Below are 23,716 nucleotides of genomic sequence, written 5' to 3' on the forward strand. Positions count from 1 at the left end.
GCAGGGTGGCTAATGGAAATGAGGATATCATATTAAAGGTGGAAGCCAAACAGCCTAATTGGATGAAAATCAGGGGGCCCAGATAATCTCCATCCAAGATTATTTAAGGAACTGCCACATGAAATTGCAAGCCCGACAACAAGGATTTTTAATGAACCCAGAAACTCTCAGGTTACCCCCTATCACTGGGAATAGCAAATATAGTACTTATATTTAAGAATGAGCTGGGGAAGTGATCCAGGAAACTACATGCTGGTTAGTTTGACCTCAATTTTATGCGAAGTCTTGCAACACACTTTGAAAGAGAGAGTAGTTAAGGACATATAGGTAAATGGTAATTGGGATAAAATGCAACATGGTTTTAAAAAAGGTTGATCATGCCAGACCAATCTGATCTCTTTCTTTGATAAGAGAACCGATTTTCTAGACAAAGAAAATGCAGTAGAGTGAATCTACCTGGATTTCAGTAAAGCATTTAATACAGTTCCAATGGGAAATTATTAGTTAAATTGGAGAAGATGGGGATTAATATGAGAATTGAAAGATGGGTAAGAAACTGCTTAAAGAGGAGACTACAATGGGTCATGTTGAAAGGTGAACTGTCAGGCTGGAGGGAGGTTATTAGTGGAGTTCCTCAAGGATCAGTCTTGGAAGCAATCTTATTTAACATTTTCATTAATGATCTTGGCATAAAAAGTGGGAGAGTGCTAGTAAAATTTGCAGATGACACAAAGTTGGGAGGTACTGCAAATAGGGAGGAGGATTAGAGTATCATACAAGAAGATCTGGATGATCTAGAAAACTGGGGTAATAGAAATGGAATTAAATTCAATAGTGCAAGGTCATGCACTTAGGGGCTGACAACAAGAATTTTTGCTATAAACTAGGGATGTATAAGGTGGAAGTGGCAGAGGAGAAGAAAGACCTGGGTTTATTGTCGATCACAGGATGAGTGTGAATAGCCAATGTGAAACAGGCCATAAAAAGGTCTAATGGAATCCTAGGGTGCATGAGGTGATGTATTTCCAGTAGAGATAGGGAAGGAATTTTCCCCCTGGTCAAATTGGCAGAGACCTCTTAGGTTTTTTTTCTTCTTCTGCCGTGTGGGGCATAGGTCACATACTGGTTTGAACTACAGTAAATGGTGGATTCTCTGTAACTTGATGTCTTTAAATTAAGATTTGGGGACATCAGTAACTCAGCCAGAGGATAGGAATCTATTACAGGGGTAACTGAGTGAGGTTCTGTGGCCTGCAACATGCAGCAGGTCAGCTTAGATCAGGGGTCGGCAACCTTTCAGAAGTGTTGTGCCGAGTCTTCATTTATTCACTCTAATTTAAGGTTTTGCGTGCCAGTAATACATTTTAACGTTTTTAGAAGATCTCTTTCTATAAGTCTATAATATATAACTAAACTATTATTGTATGTAAATTAAATAAGATTTTTAAAATGTTTAAGAAATGTCATTTAAAATTAAATTAAAATGCAGAGCCCCCTAGACTGGTGGCCAGGATCCGAGCAGTGTGAGTGCCACTGAAAATCAACTCGCGTGCCGCAGGTTGCCTACGCCTGGCTTAGATGATTGAGAGGGTCCCTTATGTCCTTAATGTCTCTTGAGTTTATATGTTTGCAGTGACAGTGCAGTCTCCTCTGATTAAATGTACACACCTACAACTGGATTCCTCACTGATGTTAAGCTCTCACATAGCATCATCCATGAGTAATACTTTAACAGCTCTGGTTGGCTAGAAGACTCTGTCCCATCCTGGCAGATGAAGACCTGGCCTCAGTTGTTCAGTTCTTTATTACTTCTTGTCTGGATTACAGCAATGCAATATATGTGGGAATGAAAACTTCAGTACTTAGGAAACTCCAAATAATTCAGAACTCTGCAGAGTGCCTCCTCAGCAGCACAGGCTACTGCCAACACATCAGATTTGTCCATGTTCTCTGCACTGGCTTCTCATAGAATTTCAAATCAAGTTTGAAGTCTCAGTCCTTGTCTTCAAGAAGCTCTAGGGCCAGGATATCTAAAAGTTTGCCTAAAGGTGTAAAATGAAGATCTTGGGCAACAAATATGTGCCTTTGGCCCACCATAACTCTCTACAAAAAGGTTAAAGCTTGTCGCTGGGGGAAACAGAACTTTCTCTGGGGTTGATCTGAGACTGTGGAATGAAACCCTAGGACTGAGGACCATTTCAAACTTCATCTTCTGCTCCAAGTGCAAGAAACTTTTTTGACCTTGCCTTCTCCAGCATAAATACATAGCAACAAATCCTAAAACCCTACCAAAATACGGCATTCCACAGCACACATTTCTCCCCTTGTGGAGGGGATGAGAGAACAGACTACAGAAGTGTAATTACATTGCTTAATGCACCAAAGGAAGGTGCTCAAATACTGATAATGGGCAGGACCTCAGAACCTATATAGGATAGAAGGGAATTCCAGAATAAGAGTGCCTTAATCTGTTTTGCAAATTCCCGGCATAGACAACCCCTTAGCGTGCCACTTGGGGAGCTATTTAGGAAGAGCTGCTATGGAATGCCCTTGCATAGACATGCCCTTATGCCCACTGTGCTCCATCAGGCAGAATGTTGATGTGATAATTTCTTTTCACAAAGTGCTGGGACTTTCAAATAAATCGAAAGCCTCTATTATGAATAAGAAGTAAAGAAATGAATGATTGGTTTCATGTTTTCAGTGAAACACAGGATGCTGCTGCCTAGCATCCTTATTTGACTGTTTATGTGCCTATGGTCTTCCACCCTTAAGGGGAAAAAAAATCATGTTCCTTGAGTGTCAGTAAAGAATAAACAAATGGGCTTGCCAAGCAGGATGTTGAGCCTATTATCTCTGGTAATGGGACTCCTTCTCTGTTTGCATATATAACCTGTCACGTTCCCTCCAGTGGCTGCATGTGTTTGTAATAGACAAAATTGTACAATGTTCCTGTTACACCTGCTGCTTCCTTTGGATGCAACCAACAAGGGTTGTCTCTTAGGAAGATCAGTAGAAAATATACTGCAGGACACAATGCTGCACTGGCAGGGTCAGGGGCCAGATACTGAACAGGCCTTTTCCACCTCCAGAGTCCACGCACTATGGGTGAAATTGTGTCCCTAGTGGGAGTTCTCCCATTCACTTCAATGGGGTTAGGATTTGCCCCCTATGGATCTAATTCTGCTCTCAGCTCTATCAGTATAAATCAAACACCCTTGTATTGGAGTTGCTCTGGATTTACTGGTATGAGTGAGAGCTGGAGTATTTACAGTCTGGGAATGCCAATATCAGCGCTGAGGAAGGCTAAGCCCTAGCCCTTGCTCCCCTAAGTGGGGGCGGAGAGCCTGCTGACCTCAGGAAGTGGCAGGGGCGCGGCAGTATTTGGTAGCTAGAGGTAGGTGCCCTGGTTAGCCGGATGTGTGTAAGGGTATGGCTACATTTGGAATTTCAAAGCGCTGCCGTAGCAGCGTTTTGAAGTGTGAGTGTAGTCAGAGCGGCAGCCTGGGAGAGAGCTCTCCCAGCGCTGCATGTAAACCACATCCCTTACGGGTGTAGCGTGCAGCGCTGGGAGCTGCCCTGATTACACTGACACTTTACAGCGCTGTATCTTGCAGCGATCGGGGGAGGGGGGTGTTTTTTCACACCCCAGTTGCAGCGCTGTAAAGTGTGAGTGTAGCCAAGCCCTTAAAGTCTGAATAAATAATAAGCGCCGTCCAGTGTGGGGGCTGCCCCCCATCCTGCTTTGTGGAAGCAAGTGAGCTCTTTGGGGAGTGTGGCCCCTTTAGGCTGCCTAGCACAGCTGGCGAAGGGAGCGCTGGCCCTTAGCTGTGGTCGGGGGCATGTGGGCTGGATGCAGAGAGGAGGCTCCAGGGCTGCGCGCTCCGGCTCCTGTGCAAACTACCAGGGAGTGTCCCTGCCTGGGGAAGGCCACCCCCACGTCCCGCCGCCGCAGCACCAGCAGGGCCAGGCCCACGTGGCACTGAGAGCCCGGCCCAAGACAGCGCTGGCTGGAGGCTCGCAGCGGAACCGGGGCTGTCTCTGCAGGGCAGAAGGGAGGCACAGCCCCACCCCAGGGTAAGGCGAGCCTGGGGGAAGGGAGGCCCCCAGCCAGAGTCAGGGGGAGATGGGGGGGTAGGAGGGCCAAGGTAAGCAGAGCCAGCAGGTGCTGCGTGGGGGGATGTGAGCCCCAGGCTAGATAACCGGCTGCTGGTGGGGTGGGGGTGGGGCGTGTGGGCTGCACCCCACGCGCGGAGCGAGCATCAGGGGCCGCAGTGCGGTGGGGCGGGGGGTTGCTTCTGGGGCAAACAACTTCTGGTTTGTTTTCCACTCACCCGGTAAATGGGCTGCCTGGAGACTGCCACTGACTGAGCAGAGAACCAGGGGCTGCTGCTACCTGCCCTCTCCAAGGGCAAAGCAGGCGGGGCGGGGGCAACAATGAGAGGCTGGAAAGGAAGATTAGGGAGACTCAGGAGCAGAAGGTGCAGGAACTTCACAAGCAGGCGAAGGCGGGGGGCAGGGCGCTGAGAAAAAGCTGCAGGTGCCTCCCGGATCCAGGAAACTCCTGCTCCTAGACTGAAGGTGGGCAGGGCTCACCCTCCTTCCTAGGCCTTTCTAGGACTCGTCAGCTCAGAAGTTCCACCGAAACCTGCCCGGCGCACGCACCTGCCTAGCTCGGCTCGGATGGCTGGGAGGGGTTTGCAGAGCCTTGTGTCTGGGGTGGAATGACCGTGAGCCGAGCTCCGGAGAATATGCATTTACGGGCTGGCTTGAGGAGGTGTGCAAGGTGATGTTTGTGGCTGGTTAAGCTAGTTTCGGCAAAGAGGCTGCGGAGATCTAATCTGTATGCTGGTAAATCTTGGAAGGAATAGCTGTCCCGTCTGTGAGTTTCCTTGGACACCCCTTTTTTATGTTGTTAAAAAACAGACCAAAAACCAATTAATAATAAGCGGTGGGTGACTGTATTTTCTGTAGGTTGTCAAAGAGTTGAGAGCTTTTTCATCAAGAATGGTTTGATTCACTTCAGTCTTTGATTTATACCATAATATTCATGATAGTAGTGCCTAAGGGCATATGAGAACAGGACCCTGTTGTGCTGGGTGCTGTACAAACAGAGTAAGACAGTCCCTGCCTCAAAGGCCTTACAGTCTAAATAGACGGGATAGACACAGGGTGTGGGCAAAAGAGAGAGAACATACAGCCAGAGTGAACAATGCAAGGGGGACAAATGTCATTTACTTCTCTGATTTGTTTTATTATATAAATCCTTCCAGTGGGGTTTGTTCTTGTTTTGTCATTATAGCTGGTCATTTACAGCCTAAGTGTAACAGTGGCTAGTTAGCTATGGTGATGGGAACCTTATAAACAACTTTAAATAGAAGTAAGTCAAGTCAGGCTGTAAAATTGATGTACTACTAGACAGAATTTGTCCTTAATATGTAATACTCTGTTACTATTGTTTTCAAAATATAGAAAAGCAACAAAATGAGCTTGGATATTACGTTGCCTGGATAACATTGTTGTATTTGTATATGATCCAATGTTCCTGAGTGTGCTAGTTAAGTTTATTGTGCTGACTGCTATTTGATTTATCTTTAATTTCTTCCTTGGGGTCCCCCAAATTAGGTGCTTTTTAAAACTTGACCATGATGAGGGTTTAGGTGATTTATTGAAAACAAAGTGCTCTAAGCTGTTGGGTCCCATCACAAAACAAGCCTTGAAAGTAACTTCTATGACAGGAAGGGAGCCCCTTCAGAGGTCGTCGGACCACACACAATTGCGGTTGGAAGTGTATTAACCTCTTTTCTTTAAAATCAGCCATCTGTTGAATAGCTTAGAGTAGTGATTTTTGGCTGAGAAGCTGCTTTAATGTTAATGAAATAATTTGAAAAGATACAATGACAGTTTGAGTTGCAGAATGCACACTAGAGGCTGTAATTTTCATCTTCCAGAATAAGCCTTTACAATTAAATATGAAAGTATCTCAGTTTCCAAATTACTTGTCACCGTAAAAACAGACAAAAAATCAACCCCACGTAATTATTTTTCCTTAAAACTGCAATGGATGTATTTCCCCCAAAGCTCTTGTTTTGCTCCTAGCCATGAAAACCATGGGGAAATAAATATGTGGTCATTGATTCCATTTCTTTGATTTATTTAGTGCTGGGAAAGTGGCTATCAATCAAGGTTTGAATTAGACCCTAATTTTATATTTGGGGAAAGGAATTATTATTCTAGCAGACTAATTTTTAACGGTGTGTGTAGCATAACATGCTTTAGCCATGGTGTGGCAAATGCTAGACAGAACCAGGGGTCACCCAATGAAATTAATAGGCAGCGGGTTTAAAACAAACAAAAAGTATTTCTTCACACAGTGTGCAGTCAACCTGTGGAACTTATTGCCAGGGGATGTTGTGATGGCCAAAACTATAACTAGATTCAAAAAAGAATTGGATCTATCCTCCATGAACTTGTCAACAAATAGCTATTAGTCAAGATGGTCAAGGATGCAGCCCCATGCTCTGAGTGTCCCAAAGCCTCTGACTGCCAGATGCTGAGACCAGATGACAGGAGATGGATCACTTGATGATTGTCCTGTTCATCCTCTTTGAAGCATCTGACATTGGCCACTGTTGGAAGACAGGATGCTGGGGTAGATAGACCATTGGTCTGATCCAGTATGGCCATTCTTATGTTCTAACCTAGATGGATATTTTGTGGTGGCACCTATATACACACACATAACAAGAAGAAGGTCCCTGCCCCAAAGACTACAATCTCAGACCCTGATCTCACAGAGAAGTGTGTTAATTTATTTTACATACTGTAAAATTCCGTCGACTTCAATGGGACGACTTACATTGTACAACGTTAAGCATGTTTAAGTCTTTGTAGAATCAGAGCAAAATATTTATTTTCCTTTCATTTACATATCTTGCACAGCGTCCTACGTAAAACAGTATCCCAATGCTAAATGAATGCAAATATTGGTGATACACGTATGTGTATAAATCATTGTAGAATTAAGTTATAGGAAAGGGAGAAGAATTAGGGAGGCTGTTCCATACAGCAGTAGCTGCAGAGGAGAAAGTTCTCAGACCAACAGGGGTGAGATTGTGTGCAGGGAGAGAGAGAGAGAAGTTAATGATAGACAAGCAGAGGGAATGGAGAGTAGAAAAGAGAGAGCAGGGATTCTCAGAGACCAGTGTGAGTAGAAGGAAGAAAGTCTGTTAGAGGATTTAAAAAGTAGGACAACAATATATCCTGGCAAGGTTGCCCCTCAGTCCTGTAACCTATAGCATAGTATACCTGCAAGTTATAAATTTCGGGACCTGAGCCTTACTATAGACTCATAGACTCTAGGACTGGAAGGGACCTCTTGAGGTCATCGAGTCCAGTCCCCTGCCCTCATGGCAGGACCAAATACTGTCTAGACCATCCCTGATAGACATTTATCTAACCTACTCTTAAATATCTCCAGCGATGGAGATTCCACAACTTCCCTAGGCAATCTATTCCAGTGTTTAACTACCCTGACAGTTAGGAACTTTTTCCTAATGTCCAACCTAAATCTCCCTTGCTGCAGTTTAAGCCCATTGTTTCTTGTTCTATCATTAGAGGCTAACGTGAACAAGTTTTCTCCCTCCTCCTGATGACACCCTTTTAGATACCTGAAAACTGCTATCAGGTCCCCTCTCAGTCTTCTCTTTTCCAAACTAAACAAACCCAATTCCTTCAGCCTTCCTTCATAGGTCATGTTCTCAAGACCTTTAATCATTCTTGTTGCTCTTCTCTGGACCCTCTCCAATTTCTCCACATCTTTCTTGAAATGCGGTGCCCAGAACTGGACACAATACTCCAGTTGAGGCCTAACCAGCGCAGAGTAAAGCGGAAGAATGACTTCTCGTGTCTTGTTTACAACACACCTGTTTATGCATCCCAGAATCACGTTTGCTTTTTTTGCAACAGTATCACACTGTTGACTCATATTAAGCTTGTGGTCCACTATGACCCCTAGATCTCTTTCTGCCATACTTCTTCCTAGACAGTCTCTTCCCATTCTGTATGTGTGAAACTGATTGTTCCTTCCTAAGTGGAGCACTTTGCATTTATCTTTATTGAACTTCATCCTGTTTACCTCAGACCATTTCTCCAACTTGTCCAGATCATTTTGAATTTTGACCCTGTCCTCCAAAGCAGTTGCAATCCCTCCCAGTTTGGTATCATCCGCAAACTTAATAAGCGTACTTTCTATGCCAACATCTAAATCGTTGATGAAGATATTGAACAGAACCGGCCCCAAAACAGACCCCTGCGGAACCCCACTTGTTATACCTTTCCAGCAGGATTGGGAGCCATTAACAACTACTCTCTGAGTACGGTTATCCAGCCAGTTATGCACCCACCTTATAGTAGCCCCATCTAAGTTGTACTTTCCTAGCTTATCTATAAGAATATCATGCGAGACCATATCAAATGCCTTACTAAAGTCTAGGTATATCACATCCACCGCTTCTCCCTTATCCACAAGGCTCGTTATCCTATCAAAGAACGCTATCAGATTGGTTTGACACGATTTGTTCTTTACAAATCCATGCTGGCTATTCCCTATTACCTTACCACCTTCCAAGTGTTTGCAGATGATGCCTTTGATTACCTGCTCCATTATCTTCCCTGGCACAGAAGTTAAACTAACAGGTCTGTAATTTCCTGGGTTGTTTTTATTTCCCTTTTTATAGATGGGCACTATATTTGCCCCCTTCCAGTCTTCTGGAATCTCCCCCGTCTCCCATGATTTCCCAAAGATAATAGCTAGAGGCTCAGATACCTCTTCTATTAACTCCTTGAGTATTCTAGGATGCATTTCATCAGGCCCTGGTGACTTGCAGGCATCTAACTTTTCTAAGTGATTTTTTACTTGCTCTTTCGTTATTTTCTCTTCTAAACCTACCCTCTTCTCGTAAGCATTCACTATACTAGACATTCCTTCAGACTTCTCAGTGAAGACCGAAACAAAGAAGTCATTAAGCATCTCTGCCATTTCCAAGTCTCCCGTTACTGTTCCCCCCTCCTCATTGAGCAGTGGGCCTACCCTGTCCTTAGTCTTCCTCTTGCTTCTAATGTATTGATAAAAAGTCTTCTTGTTTCCCTTTATTCCCATAGCTAGTTTGAGCTCATTTTGTGCCTTTGCTTGTCTAATCTTGCCTCTGCATTCCTGGGTTATTTGCCTATATTCATCCTTCGTGATCTGACCTAGTTTCCATTTTTTATATGATGCCTTTTTATTTTGTAGGTCCCGCAAGATCTCAAGGGTAAGCCAAGGTGGTCTTTTGCCACATTTTCTATCTTTCCTAACCATCGGAATAACTTGCTTTTGGGCCCTTAATAGCGTCCCTTTGAAAAACTGCCAACTTTCCTCAGTTGTTTTTCCCCTCAGTCTTAATTCCCATGGGACCTTGCCTATCAGCTCTCTGAGCTTACCAAAATCCGCCTTCCTGAAATCCATGGTCTCTATTCTGCTGTACTCCCTTCTACCTTTCCTTAGAATTGCAAATTCTATGAGTTCATGATCACTTTCACCCAAGCTTCCTTCTACTTTCAAATTCTCAACAAGTTCCTCCCTATTAGTTAAGATCAAGTCTAGAACAGCTTCCCCCCTAGTAGCTTTTTCAACTTTCTGAAATAAAAAGTTGTCTGCAATGCAGTCCAGGAACTTATTGGATAGTCTGTGCCCCGCGGTGTTATTTTCCCAACATATATCTGGGTAGTTGAAGTCCCCCATCACCACCAAATCTTGGGCTTTGGATGATTTTGTTAATTGTTTGAAAAAAGCCTCATCCACCTCTTCCGCCTGATTAGGTGGCCTGTAGTAGACTCCCAGCACGACATCACCTGTGTTTTTTACCCCTTTTAGCCTAACCCAGAGACTCTCCACCCTTCTGTCTCCTATGTCCATCTCCACCTCAGACCAAGTGTGTACATTTTTAATATATAAGGCAACACCTCCTCCCTTTTTCCCCTGTCTATCCTTCCTGAGCAAACTATACCCATCCACACCAACATTCCAGTCGTGTGTATTATCCCACCAAGTTTCAGTAATGCCAATAATGTCATAGTTGTATTTATTTATTAGCACTTCCAGTTCTTCCTGCTTATTACCCATACTTCTTGCATTTGTATAAAGGCATCTAAGATACTGGTTTGATCTCGCCTCCCAGCTTTGCCCTGACCCTCCTTCCTCTCTGCCATTATAGCCCGTGCTCCCTCCTGTTACCAACCCATCTCCCAGGTCTTGTTCCCCACTTACCTGTGGGCTTTGCTCACCTGTCCCCGTCGAACCTAGTTTAAAGCCCTCCTTACTAGGTTAGCCAGTCTGTGCGCAAATAAGGCCTTTCCCCGCTTCGAAAGGTGAACGCCATCTGTTCCTAGTAGTCCTTCCTCAAATAGCATCCCGTGGTCGAGGAAGCCAAAGCCCTCCTGGCGACACCATCTTCGCAGCCAGGCATTCACCTCCACGATGCATCTGTTTCTGCCCGGACCCCTACCTTCAACAGGAAGAATCGAAGAGAATACCACCTGCGCTCCAAACTCCTTAACCCGTACTCCCAGAGCCCTGTAGTCACTCTTGATCTGCTCAGCATCACACCTCGCAGTATCATTTGTGCCTACATGGATGAGTAGCATGGGATAGTAGTCAGAAGGCCGGATAATCCTCGACAAAGCCTCTGTAACATCTCGGATACGGGCCCCTGGCAGACAGCATACCTCCCGGGATGAACGGTCAGGGCGACAGATTGGTGTCTCCGTCCCCCTCAGCAGAGAGTCTCCAACCACCACTACCCTACGTTTCTTAGCAGTGGTGGCAGCAGTCCTCCCAGCCTTAGGGGTACGAGGCTTCACCCCCTTAACTACTGGGGGTGATTTCTTCTCTCCTGTATCAAGAAGAGCATAATGGTTATCTTTTACCACAACAGGAGGGTTCGCAGCAGCGGTGGAGCACTGCCTGCTGCTAGAAGTAACCAGCTGGCTGTGTCCGCCCTGAGCCTCCTCCTCCACTGGAGTGTGAAGCATCTCCTCCACTGGAGTGTCAGTAGTCCTGTCAACAGGGACAGCACCATCAGCTGTCTCCACATGGATACTGTCCAGGAATTGCTCATGGGCATGGATGTTCCTCAGCCTGGCCACCTCCTCCTGTAGCTCTCCCACCTGCTGCCTGAGAGATTCCACCAGCAGGCACCTTTCACATTGGATGCCACCCCCAGCCTGGATATCAGTAAGTGGAAATTGCAAATTACAGTCTTTGCAAGCCCACACCAGAATCTGGGTAAAAGCATCCATGCTTTGGTGCTCTGTCTGGCTACAGGCGCAGGTGGAGGAGACAGAAGTAGTGCTAGCACAGGTGTTGCGGGTCCTCCTCACCATTGTAAGCCTCCCTCTGTCAAACTCTCTCAAAGTCCTCTCTGCATCTATGTGAAAGATGTTTACATTTGCTATGGAAGATATGGTAAATGAATGACTACTTCTTGATATTTCAAACTTGCTGCAAATGTACTTTTGCTGCTAGGAATGCTTTACCTGTGTGTGTCCCCAGGCATACGGGTCTTAGAAATGAACATCGTAAAATGAACAAGGACAGCGATGTTCAACTTTTACTTCCAGATGCATCTTCCATAAATGAAATTAATTTTGGTGATCACAGTGGAGCTTTACTAAACAAAATCTCTTCCCATTAAAGAGCAGCCTGATGCATTGTGGAACGCTTTGAAAAATATTCTACTTAAAAGCAATTGCCTGCATGTCCTGTATTTTCCTCCCTCCGTTTTCATCACCGGGGCTATTTGCATAAAAACACAATCTTTGTTACTTAAGAATTCATCTGCTCCTGCTGCTGGTTCCCTGCTTGAAGCCTCAACCACCTTATAACAGCAACCAACTGTGATATTGTAAAGCATTTTTTGTTTTGTTTTGTTTCGTGGGGATTGCGGGGAATGAGCAGTAGGGAATCAATGAACTCTTAACTGCTTTACTGCTGCTTAACAGGACAAATGCACGGGATAACGAAACACCTCCTGTGCCCAGCACAGGACAGCACAGCAGAAATGCTAGACAGGAGAATCATCAGTGGAACTGCTTGGGGAGCACAGCTGTTGTTTCTATACTAGTGTGCTCACCATGTTCTGTTTGAAGGCAAAGACAGAATTAGAAAAGAAAGCTGGTTAGGAAGGGTGGTCTTGTGGGCAAGGTGCTGGGCTGGGACATGAGCGATATGGATTTAAGTCCCATCTTGTTTCCCAATGTTCTGTATGACTTTGGGCCATTCTCTTAATTTCTCTGTCCCATTGTTCCTGCAAGCTGAGGACAATAATCTTCCGTTCTGTGTTTAGATTGTAAGTTCCTGGGGACAGAGATTGTCTCTCCCTATGTGTTTGTACAGCGCCGAGCTCAGTTGCGATCTCCAGGCACTAGTCAAATACAAATAAATAAACATGGAGTTTTGTAATCATGATTGATTTTTTGTGTGTGTATTTGTTAACTCCTGCTACCATGAAGTGTAATTAATACTGATGTTAGAAACCCAAAGGAACAAAAAAGTTCCCATAGTCAAGTTTAAGAACTATCAGAATACATACTAAACATTGTTCAATCCTTACGCTGTTGTTACGTCCTTTGCCCCAGCTGAGACTGGTCTCTATAAATACATCAAGGGATAAACACCAGGGAGAGGGAAGAGCTATCTAAGATAAAGGCCAATGTTGCACAAGAACGAATGGGTATAAACTGACCATGAATAAATTTAGGTTGGAAATTAGGTTTCTAAGCATCAGAGGAGTGAGGTTCTGGAATAGTTTGCCGTTGAAGTAGTGCAGGTAAGAAAACTAACTAGTTTTAAGATGGAGCTTGATATGTTTCTGAATGGGATTATATGACAGGGTTGCCTGTGATAGCCGGGGACTGGTCTTGATGACCAAGGAAGTCCCTTCCCATCCTCTGCTCCTTACTCTCATCTGTTAATATGCACTTCTGTTTTGACTGTAAGCTGCTTGGGGCAGGGACCTATCAAACTATCTGTTCTGTGACATGCTTGGCATACCTTGCCTTGAGGTATGATACAAATAATAAAATAATTGTTTTCTTGTCTTCATACTAAACATGCCCTATCAAGATGCCTTATTAATGGCAGCTCCTATATTTCACATGCTCGTGTCATTATAAGGGTCTGGTTTGAAAGGATGGTGCTGCTTGAATGGCAGGTTTGTGCGTCTTTGTATTCTGCAGAATTAGAAAATTACAGTAGGTTTCTCTTTCTTTTTCTTCCCTAGCCCTTCTGACTAGGAGTAACAAAACCATGAATCCTCGTCTGTGGAGATTCCACTGCTACAGGAATTTGTTTGAGAGGAATAGCTGACCTTCTACTCTGACCCCCAGACTTGTGATTAGCATTATGGCTGCACGCTGGACATACAGCTCTAACATAAAAGATAAAATGTTCGTGCTGAGCAGTGCTGCTGGCCTGAGGAGTGACACGCATGTGCAAGAGCTGTTCCACGAGGAAGCACAACAGGTATGTTGAAAAGGCTCTTTCTCCCCAAGCCACTAAGCTCTTGAGTTCCATCTGCAGCTCCTTGTGACGTCATCATGAACTGACAGATGAATAAACTGACATAACCTGATTAATTTCAGATATTTGTTATGTCAAAATCATGTGTGTTTCAGTAAGAAAGGTTTCATTCCTTCTTAGGCCTTGAACATGATGGATACCTTATTACCCTAATGAGATCCATTAGAGTTGCATGGTCTTATGGTCTTTCTCAAGATCTTATGTTTCATCCTGTCAAAAGTAGCCTCTGCAGGGTCTGGTCTGGTCTATGGAAGTTCTATGAGACTCCTTGAATTAACATCTTGTCTGGATGTCAAGCATGGAAGGGCCTGTCTTCTGTGTTGGTTTCCAGAGAGGGGTATAAGGTATAGTCACCTTCCCCAAACTCTAACTCTTGGCTTCGTACACTATGAGATTCTAGCTATGCTGGTACCAAAAGGGGGTGGGTTTGTGCTTTTTCTTTTAAGCAGCTGAAGGAATGGACTGGGGCCCTGCTCACTGCCCCTCAGGCCATGCAGGAGAGTCATTGCAAACTTCTGCTTGAAGCACAACTGTGTGTGGTGAATGGTTCACAGTACAGCACAGAATCCTTCCGTGGGGAATTTCTCGGACTGCTCTTTCCAAGGGCAGCTCTGATAACATTTGGAAAATTGGTGCTGTTTGGTTGTTTGTAGGCCATTTTTTTTTTTTTTTAAGATTCTACTATCAAACATGATGGTTCATAATTTGAAGGAGGATAGGCTAAAGTCTGGAACCGAGTCTCGTTTAAACAGCTTGGAGAATTGAGGTACCTCAGTGAGAATTTGACTAGGATACAGGGGTTAACTAGCTCATGCAGAAAAGTGCCTTGATGATCGCATGTTGTCGAGACTTTGGTTTTACATCTCTTCTGAAAGACCTCATCTCTAATGACCTAGGAACCCTTGCCATCCTACGTGGGACCCGGTTCTGTAACCATGCCAGAGAGAACAGCACCACTTACCACATCACCAACAAATAGCAATAACATAATCATTGGTAAAATCTTTTAAATGTTGTTTATTTCCAGTTCCCCTAAAAAAAATAATCCAAATTAATTTGCTCACTTGATGGCTTTCCTATGTAGGACCCAGTTACTCTGTACCCTGGAATGCTGTGTATTGTACTTGACAGTGGGTTAAAGCTTTTTGACACACCTGAAACTTAAAAATGAACATTTTAGTGTTAAAGTTATTCTGTTACCTGCAGTTCTGCATGACTCTGTATCATTGAGATCATATTGGTTATGCTGTAGATGCCTAAAGATATAGCATGTCAGGAAGCAAAGCCATGATTAATAACAGTCTTCCATTATGACTGTTTTGGCCTTGGCTGAGATTTTCAAAAACAGGGGCCTAATGTTAGGCTTCTAAATCCACATTTAGGTGCCTAAATAAGTGCCCTTATTTGTCAAGAGTGCTAACCAGCCAGTAACACTTAAATAACAACCTAAGTTAGGTATCTGTTTACTGTAATGACAAAATAAAAGTTTGTACTGTTAGCCCTGCAGAGCCAACACAGAGAGAATTATTTCCCTGACATTGTGGGGCCCTCAAGCACTGGTGCATGCTATCTCTCCTATTTTCTGCCTATGGCACATAATAGTCTACTCTCCTGTGGGCTGTAATACTTTGGTCTAATTTTTGTTGTTGGGTTTAGTGTAGTGGGTGCTGGCTGAGCGTGGTGGCCTGTGGTATACAGGAGGACAGACTAGATGATCTGGTGGTGCCCTCTGGCTTTAAACTCTATGACTATGAATGAGCTGGATTCTCTTTCTTCTTGTGCAGCTTCAGCAGAATTGCTTACTAAATTCCCACCACTTACATGTGTGCAAATCCAGCAAAAATGTTGATTCTGCACATATGTAACTGAAGGGTTAATTTGGCTTGTGGAACCTTTAGTACTGGTGCTGATCCATGAGAAAAGACCCCCACCTTATCTTTCGGAAACCCAGGCTGAGTTTGCAGGGCTGGCAGTTAGAAAAAACGTCTTTGAACTTGTAAACAGGAAACGTTCGATAGTCACTGAGGGAAAATAATCATGGAACCCTCTGATGCCTTTTCTATAGTCACTTTTCAGAGGAGCGCCACAGTTAACCGTGCAGAAGCTGACTTAGCTTTTGGCCTGGCATTACATTCCTTCCCTACTTACCCTCCAGCTCATCACCATGTAAACTGCATGTGCTGTGGGAGGTGGTGGACATGTCCCTTGATGGAGCAGGATGAGTTAACCCAGAGCACTTCCCAGCCTTTAGTCATAAGCACATAAGAATCACAGATTATTAGGGTTGGAAGGGACCTCAGGAGATCATCTAGTCCAACCCCCTGCTCAAAGCAGGACCAATCCTCACTTCCTTAAATGGCCCCCTCAAGGATTGAACTCATAATCCTGGGTTTAGCAGGCCAATGCTCAAACCACTGAGCTATCCCCCCCTGCCCCTGGCCAAACTGAATCACACCAATGGTCCATCTAGCTCACTATCCTGTCTTCCAGCGGTGGCTGGTGCCAGATGCTTCAGACGGAATGAACAGGACAGTTATTGAGTGATCCATCCCATCGTTCACTCCCAGCTTCTAGCAGTCAGAGAGTTAGGGATGCCAAGAGCATGGGTTTGCATCCCTGACTGTCTTGGCTAATAGGCATTGATGGACCTATCCTCCATGAACTTACATAGTTCTTTTTTGAACCCAGTTATAGTCTTGGCCTTCGTAAAGTTCCCTGGCAACAGGTTCTGCAGGTTGACTGTGCATTGTGTGAAGAAATACTTCCTTTTATTTGTTTTAAACCTGCTACCTATTAATTTCATTGGTGACGTCTGGTTCTTGTGTTATGTGAAAAGGTAAATAACACTTCCTTATCACTTTCTCCACACCAGTCATGATTTTATAGCCCTCTATCATATCCCCTGTTAATCGTCTCTTTTCTAAGATGGACACGCCTAGCCTTTTTAACTAGGGATTTATATAGTGGCATTCTTTTATTTTCTGTCTTATTATCTATCCTTTTCATAATGGTTCCTAACATTCTCTTGGCTTTTTTGACTGCCACTGCACAGCACACAGGTGTTTTCCGAGAACTGCCCACAATGACTTCAAGATCCCTTTCCTTAGTGGTAACAGCTAATTTTGACCCCATCATTTTGTATGTATAGTGGGGATTATGTTTTCCAGTGTGAATTACTTTGCACTTATCAAAGCTGAATTTAATCTGCTATTTGTTCCCCAGTCACCCAGTTTTGCGAGATCCATTTGTTACTCTTCACACTCTGCTTTGGACTCAACTGTCTTGAGAATTTTGTATCATCTGAAAACCTTGCCACCTCACTGCTTATGCCCGTTTTCAGAATATTTATGAATGTGTTGAACAGCACTGGTCCCAGTACAGATCCTTGAATGACCCTGCTATTTCCACTCTCCACTGTGAAAACCGACCGTTTATTCCTACCCTTTGTTCCCTGCCTTTTACCCAGCTACTGATCCATGAGGGGACCTTCCCTCTTATCCCATGACTCCTTACTTTGCCTAAGAGCCTTTGATGAGGACCTTGTCTAAGGCTTTCTGAAAGTCCACATACACTATATGCACTGGATCGCCCTTCTTCATGTGTGTGTTGAAATTTTCAGAGTATTTTAATAGGTCAGTGAGGCACAAGTTCCCTTTACAAAAGTCCCCAACATATCACGTTCATCTGTGTATCTGATCATTCTGTTTTTTGCTATAGTTTCAACCAATTTGCCTGAAGTTAGGCTCACTGGCTTGTAATTGCCAATATCACCTCTGGAGCCTTTTAAAAAAAATTGGCATCACATTATCTGCCAGCCTTTTGGTATACAGACTGATTTAAGCATTAGTTTACATACCACACTTAGTAGATCTGCAATTTCGTATTTGAGTTATTTCAGAACTCTTGGGCATATGCCCTCTGGTCCTGGTGACTTATTACTGTTTAATTTATCAGTTTGTTCTGAAGCTGCCTCTATTGACACCTCAGTCTGGAATAGTTCCTTAGATTTGTCACCTAAAAAGAACAGCTGAGGGATGGGAACCTCAGGAGAGCCCAAGTACACTCTACCATGACTCCTTTAATGGGGAACCTGCTGATTGGCATCTTCTGTAACATATCTTCCTTTGCCTGATAAAAAACTGACGGTATAGCTTGTACATGTAGCATCACATGCCAGATTGATTGAGATGTTGTGACCCTGCCTTCTGTACAGTAGAGACCGTTTTTTTGTGCTTCGATGTGGTGTTGTTTGTTTGTTTGAATTCTGTATGACAGAGAGAGCAGATTAAAGACCAAATAGTGGTGTTTTCTGCATCCATGTTGTGGAGCCTGCAATAGTTTCATGGCATTGCTGGGGATCTGTGGACCTCGTGGTCCTGTCACTCAAAGTTTTCCCTTTCCCTTGATATACTGCTCTTTGTGGGTGATGTCAGGCAAAGTGACGCTGTAGCAGCCATGCGCAGAGCTCCCTGTTGTAGGAGTCTTGGCAGGCCACTGTGCCACTTCTGCAGTCACCCAGATGACAGCATGGAGGTAACTGAAGGTTTTGCTTTCCTCTAGGTATCTCAAACGCAGACCAAACCCTGGTGGAAGATACAGCTATTCGTCTGGGAGCCAGTGCTCTTTGGAACCTGGGATGGCGTCTTTACTTCTTGCATGATCAACATTTTTGGAGTGGTTCTTTTTCTGAGGACTGGATGGCTAGTGGTGAGTGAAGGACAAACTGGGTGATATTGTGGGTTAAGTAGTAGGTTATTCTCTCCCCCGCCACAATTGTGTTTGATTTTGTGCTTCGTGAATCGGTTAAATCTCTTGGTTTCTCTTCTTGCCCTTCTGAAAATGTAGATGACTGTGTTTAAAAATACACTGAGGCTGGGGCCGTTTCCTCTGTAATGCGCTTTCTGCAAATGCCAAACAAACCTGACAATTTTATAGAGAAGTCCATGTCTAATGGTGTATCCAAATATAACTTTCCAGGTAAAATGTATTACCATGGTTACACATCCTCCACTGTCCTCCTCCAAGCAGCACTGAACAGTCGTATTTCTAACATAGCAGTTTTAAATGGAGACCCTGCTTTTCCGTATAAAGGGCCCTGGATTGTGCAGCATTCTCCTTGATATCCAGGAGAGTCCCATGCGTGGCTCAAGGGTAGCATATATCCCAGTGTCGTGGCTTTAAGAGTGAGCCTGATACTACAGCATGAAGCAGGATCCAGCCTCGCTCAATAAATTGTGCTGTTCCCTGCAGCTTCCATGTAGGAAAAGCAAAGCTTCCCAAGGGAATGTTGGAGATGAACCCTGGACTTAATGTCATAAGCCCAGCTGTTCTCAAAGGTACAAGAAGAAATTTTTGACATCTAGCATTTGATATAGTGCTTTTCTTCTGAAAGGGTAGGGATCTGTGTGTTTTTACAGGGAAAGAAATTCAGGGCCAGGTTCTGATCTCCCACGGCACCGGGGTATATTTGGAATAATGTCAACGAAGTTACACAGTCTGAGGGGCGACTCAGGCCCGTAATAAAGAGATATCGATGAATCCTGTTGCCACTCCTGGGAGGAAATGAAGCAGCTGTTCAAAGACATATAGCATTACTTCACAAAGGTTTATAGCAGGAAGTGTAGATATGACCTGATCCAACTGAATCTGCAGGGGAAACGTTTAATCCAGTCCTGCCAGGTTCTGAGTGCCTTCAGTTCCCCAGCATAACCACTTTAGCTCACTTCCTGATTATATCATCTAAATTTGGCATATTGGTTCAATGGGTACTGAGGTTCCCAGCCCTGGCTAGGCCCAGTGTGGTTCCCACACTGGCTGTTGGGAACAATACGCTTGTGAGAATTGCCCTGGGGTCTACAATCACCAAAAGGGTCCAGTCTTCATTCAAGACTGTACCTCCAGAAACTCCCTCTCCCTTAGTTCCACCTAGGGGATTAGTTCATGACTGACTCAGAAAGCTAAATGCCGCCCACTGAATCACCAGTGTAACTTCCTTCAACTGTCATGATTTTCTTTGGAGGTCTCTCCTCCATGAATCATCCAGGCCCAATCCTTGCCTTATGAAATCTGATAGTCCATTGCCAGCACAGGTGTCGCATTATCAGAAAGATCATCATTCCCAGCTGGATTACCCAGGGCCCTTTACTGATACCCATTAGCCATACATAATAGGTGAGTTTTTTTCATCATTTACTTCCCTGTCCCATATTAATTTCAACTGAGATGTCAGAACGGTTTCCGTAAGCCCTTCATCGACACCGTCATATTGCCTTCATCCATCACTTTGCTTTTTAATAGAAAGTTACTGGTGGCACAGTCAGTAAATAAAGTAAAAAAATCAAATAGAGGATTTTTAAAAGGGAAATGGGGAGTGATTGAAAATAATAGTTTTAGGCCTTGAAGTCACTAGGGCTTCACACAAGCACAGAGGTTTGCTTGCATGGATCTGATTGCAAAATCAGGGCCTTGGATTGTAAAATTTTCAAGACAGCAGGGGTCATGTCTTCCTATATATTTCTGCAGCGCCAAGTACAGAGACACCCTGATTCTTACTGGAGGTCTTTGGGCCCACGTTGAAGTATTAGATAATAATGCTAATGATACACTGGGCCTTTAATCTCAACTGTAGCATGTCCTGTCATGCATGTGTAAATAAGCTTGTGTTCCAGTTTTCTCTCCTGCTCTGCATTCTGCTGTGATCCCTGAGTGTGGCGTTCCTTCCCATGATGCATTGCAAGAACCAATTCTGGTTTTTAGGGTCTGTGTTATTGACTTTTTCTTCTGTAGATCCAAATGGACTGTCCATTACCACAAGCAGTGGGCAAGAACTACCATCCCTCCTGGATAATTAATAGAAGTTATTTGCCACCAATTAAAAAAAAAACTATTGAAAGTATTTCAGTGTATTTAAAAAAAAATGCAAGTTTTCAGTACCGTCTTAACCTGATTGTCCATAATTGAGGCAAAGAAACAATTTTTCCTTTTTCTAAAAGCAAAACAAAACTAGATTATAAGAGTTCATGTGATATAGCTCCAGCTAACAGCTGCATTCACAATGAGCCCTGGCTTCATTTTCTACTGATCCAATAAAATCAACACCTAAAACAGCAGGATATTGAACCAAAATAGGATTTCACAATGATAGCAACATCCTGGATACGTTTCTCTTTTTTAAAGAAAAACAAAACAAAAACCCACCAACATCAGAAAAAGCTGGGACTTAGACCAGCACAAAATAGAAGCAGCAGCCGCCTGTTGCTGATAAGAAACAAAATGGTGCCAGAGGCCAACGTGTCCTCAGATACAAGCGCCACTGGAATGGAGAGAGAGGCAACTTGGCAGCCAGAAGCGGAGAGAAATTATGCAAAAACCTTACCGTAGTAATGGGGTAGTGCTGTGAGGGAAGGAAGAAGGGTGGGGAGAGGTTTCCAATCCTCTCTGCATTGGCATTGGGTCCTGGAAGAGTTTTCAGGGGAAGTGACTGAGATTCGGAGATCAGCGAGTTACACTAGCTGGAGAAGTTCAGCAGGAACATAGAGACACTCTCTTGACCCTGGAAAAGAGATTTCTGCGGCATGAAGAACAAGCATAAGATGGTGAGAATGGGGCTCACATGAGAAGCATTTGTTGCTCGGACTCCCTGAAGGTGCTGAACAGTCTCTAATTCTATTTCACTTTTGGACTTCGGACTTGAATAGAAAAGCCCACCAAATGGGGCAAGCTTCAAACTGAAGATATGCTGTCTCTTAAAGCTGTAGATGGTAGGAGGCCATGGGCTCTATGTGGCCTGGTTCTACGGCTATCAAGGCACACAAGCTGACTTACCCCCTGCAGTCACCAAAGGCTCCAGGGCACATGGTGGCAAGACCATTACATGTTTCTGGGAAGAACTGGGTTTCCTTGTAAGCCTGTGGGCTGAGGGGTTCTTGGATTCTAATACAGATGACCTGCTTGCCCATTTGCTATGTCATAACACAGCTACAGCAGTTGGATACATGGAAAAGGGATTTAAGATAAGTCTGTTAATGGACCTTAGCAGCTGGGAATTAGAGAACAAGCCAGCGCCATATGCCAAAGCAGCTGTTTGTGGACCTCTGCTCTAGATCAGGAAGTGAAAAGTCACAGGTTTCACAAATCCGCTTGCGATACCACCAGGAGGTGAGCCAATTTCCATATTGCAGGCCACTGAACAGGCCTGCTTGAAAGCAGGGCTGTCCCAAGCATCTGTGGAAAGCTGGAGGAGCACATAGGTGTGGACTGAGATATTGCGTCACAAGAGATGGTGGATAGTCCAGATAATGACCAGCAAGCAATTACCTATAACATGTTTATTTTTTCTCTTGTATATTCAGTCTTTCTTTCTGTTTTTGTAATTCATTGATGTGGGTGTTAGCAACATGTTAGTTCTAAGTGGCTTAGATTTTCAGAAGCATTTGATCTCAATTGGAGCTGCTGGTTTCTGAGCCCTTTTGAATATCCGATCATTTAGGGGCCTAAGAAATGGGCAGTTTGAAAATCCAGGCTTTTATTTCAGGACCTGTTGCATGCTGAGGTTTTTTTGTTTTGTGTTTATCTGACCCAGTATTTGTAACAATCAAAATATCCCCCTGCCCCTTTTTTACCTTGTGGCAGATTATTCATGGTTATAAGGGAGTTGTAACTGTGAACCTTTAGCTGAGTAATGATCTGCCCTTGATAACACCCTAGTGTGTTAAATCTCAGGTCAAGGGATCAGTGAGATAACCTGATGCCCTCAGGAATTTATACAAAGTAAGGCTCTTTTGAGGAGACCCTCACTCACTTGCTGATAAGGGTAGAATTTCCTAGAAAGAACCAGTGGGGATAAATACTGTTATTTGTACTGCGGTGGCATCTAGGAGCCCTAGCTATGGACCAAGAGCCCATTGTGCTAGGTGCTGCACATACACACAACACAAGAATGGCCCTTAAACCTCAAAGACCTGAACATGTTTCAAGATTTTATAATTAACATACATTTCTGTGGTTGCTAAATTTACAGGTGAGAAGTCTGTCTTTTATTTAATCTGAATATAAAATAACCTACAATGAATTGACATGATGTGTTATAAATAACTGGACTCTCAGAAGGTGATGGGTCTTTTTTCCTACCCTGAATAATTTTCCTTGTGTTCTTCAGTGTCTTTTTTTCCCCCCTCTGTTACAGGGAAACACTGGCATTTTAATGGGCATGTTTCTGGTGTCCTTTGTTGTCGTGGTTGCCTTGGTAACTGTCTTATCTGGAATTGGGGTTTGTGAGCGGTGCAGCATCGGAAGTGGAGGAGTCTATTCCATGATTTCTACTGTCCTCGGTGGTCAAGTTGGAGGGACCATTGGCCTCCTTTATATTTTTGGTCAGGTAAAAATGATTGTTACTGCAAGCACGCCCTTGGTCCTTTTCTTCCATGCTCTAAAATAAATAAGATGATCCCAGTGAGAAGGAGGGTGGCTTGGAAAAGCAGAGTTGTAGGCATATAATTTCATTCCTCTCAGTATGGTCAAGCTTGTCGTCACTCAACGAGTACAGATCAGTCCTGTCATGTTCGAACAGGGGGAATGCTAATGAGGAGGCTAATGATTTCCTCCCCATGTATGCAGCCATCTCTGACACAGTCTGAATTCCCTCTACTGTCCTGAGGTGCTGGTCATGGGAACAATGACCAAAACAGAATGAAACACAAAAAATGCCATAGCTAAGACATCTCATCTACAAGCAAGGAAATATTTAAACTGAAGAGGAAAAAGCCTTATGTGGCCAAGTGGACAATACAAACTCTACAGATCAGCTGTGAGGTTATACATTTGCCCATAATGTACTAAATGTTTCCTTTTGAGGGTGGAGCAGTAGGAGGAGCACTTGGGGAAAAGAGATTAGATGGTTTGGAGACAAAGTTGTGTCTGAGCCATTAGGGAAGTGGAGAGGACCCGGACCCCGTGTGGAGGAGGAGCTTATGGGTAGTTGATTTTGTGCACAGTTTTGCAACTCTTTGTTTTTAGAGAAACCCTACTGTGCCACTGAAGTGGTGGATTGAAATTAGACAGTTAAGAAACACAAACGACTATCCCTACCAATAGAAAAGT

At 43.9% G+C, this 23,716-nt stretch overlaps 1 protein-coding gene across 8 annotated transcripts in view; it reads left to right on the forward strand.

Annotated features, from left to right (window-relative positions):
* The window catches only part of SLC12A8 (solute carrier family 12 member 8), a 106,462-nt gene that overhangs the window by 10,691 nt on the left and 72,055 nt on the right, over nt 1-23,716 (forward strand). The window contains exons 1-5 of one of the 8 annotated variants that reach the window (XM_030580960.1): nt 4,048-4,077; nt 4,619-4,786; nt 13,320-13,561; nt 18,179-18,325; nt 22,803-22,994. In XM_030580960.1, the coding sequence (XP_030436820.1) occupies nt 13,442-13,561; nt 18,179-18,325; nt 22,803-22,994 (459 nt within the window). In that variant the 5' untranslated portion in view covers nt 4,048-4,077; nt 4,619-4,786; nt 13,320-13,441. Of the gene's footprint in view, nt 1-3,990; nt 4,078-4,392; nt 4,787-13,319; nt 13,562-18,178; nt 18,326-20,946; nt 21,776-22,802; nt 22,995-23,716 lie in introns of those variants that run through there. The other 7 variants (XM_030580956.1, XM_030580958.1, XM_030580959.1 and 4 more) reach the window with 7 other exon arrangements.

The sequence above is a fragment of the Gopherus evgoodei genome, chromosome 11 (genome assembly GCF_007399415.2).
Source record: "Gopherus evgoodei ecotype Sinaloan lineage chromosome 11, rGopEvg1_v1.p, whole genome shotgun sequence".
Taxonomy (NCBI): Eukaryota; Metazoa; Chordata; order Testudines; family Testudinidae; genus Gopherus; species Gopherus evgoodei.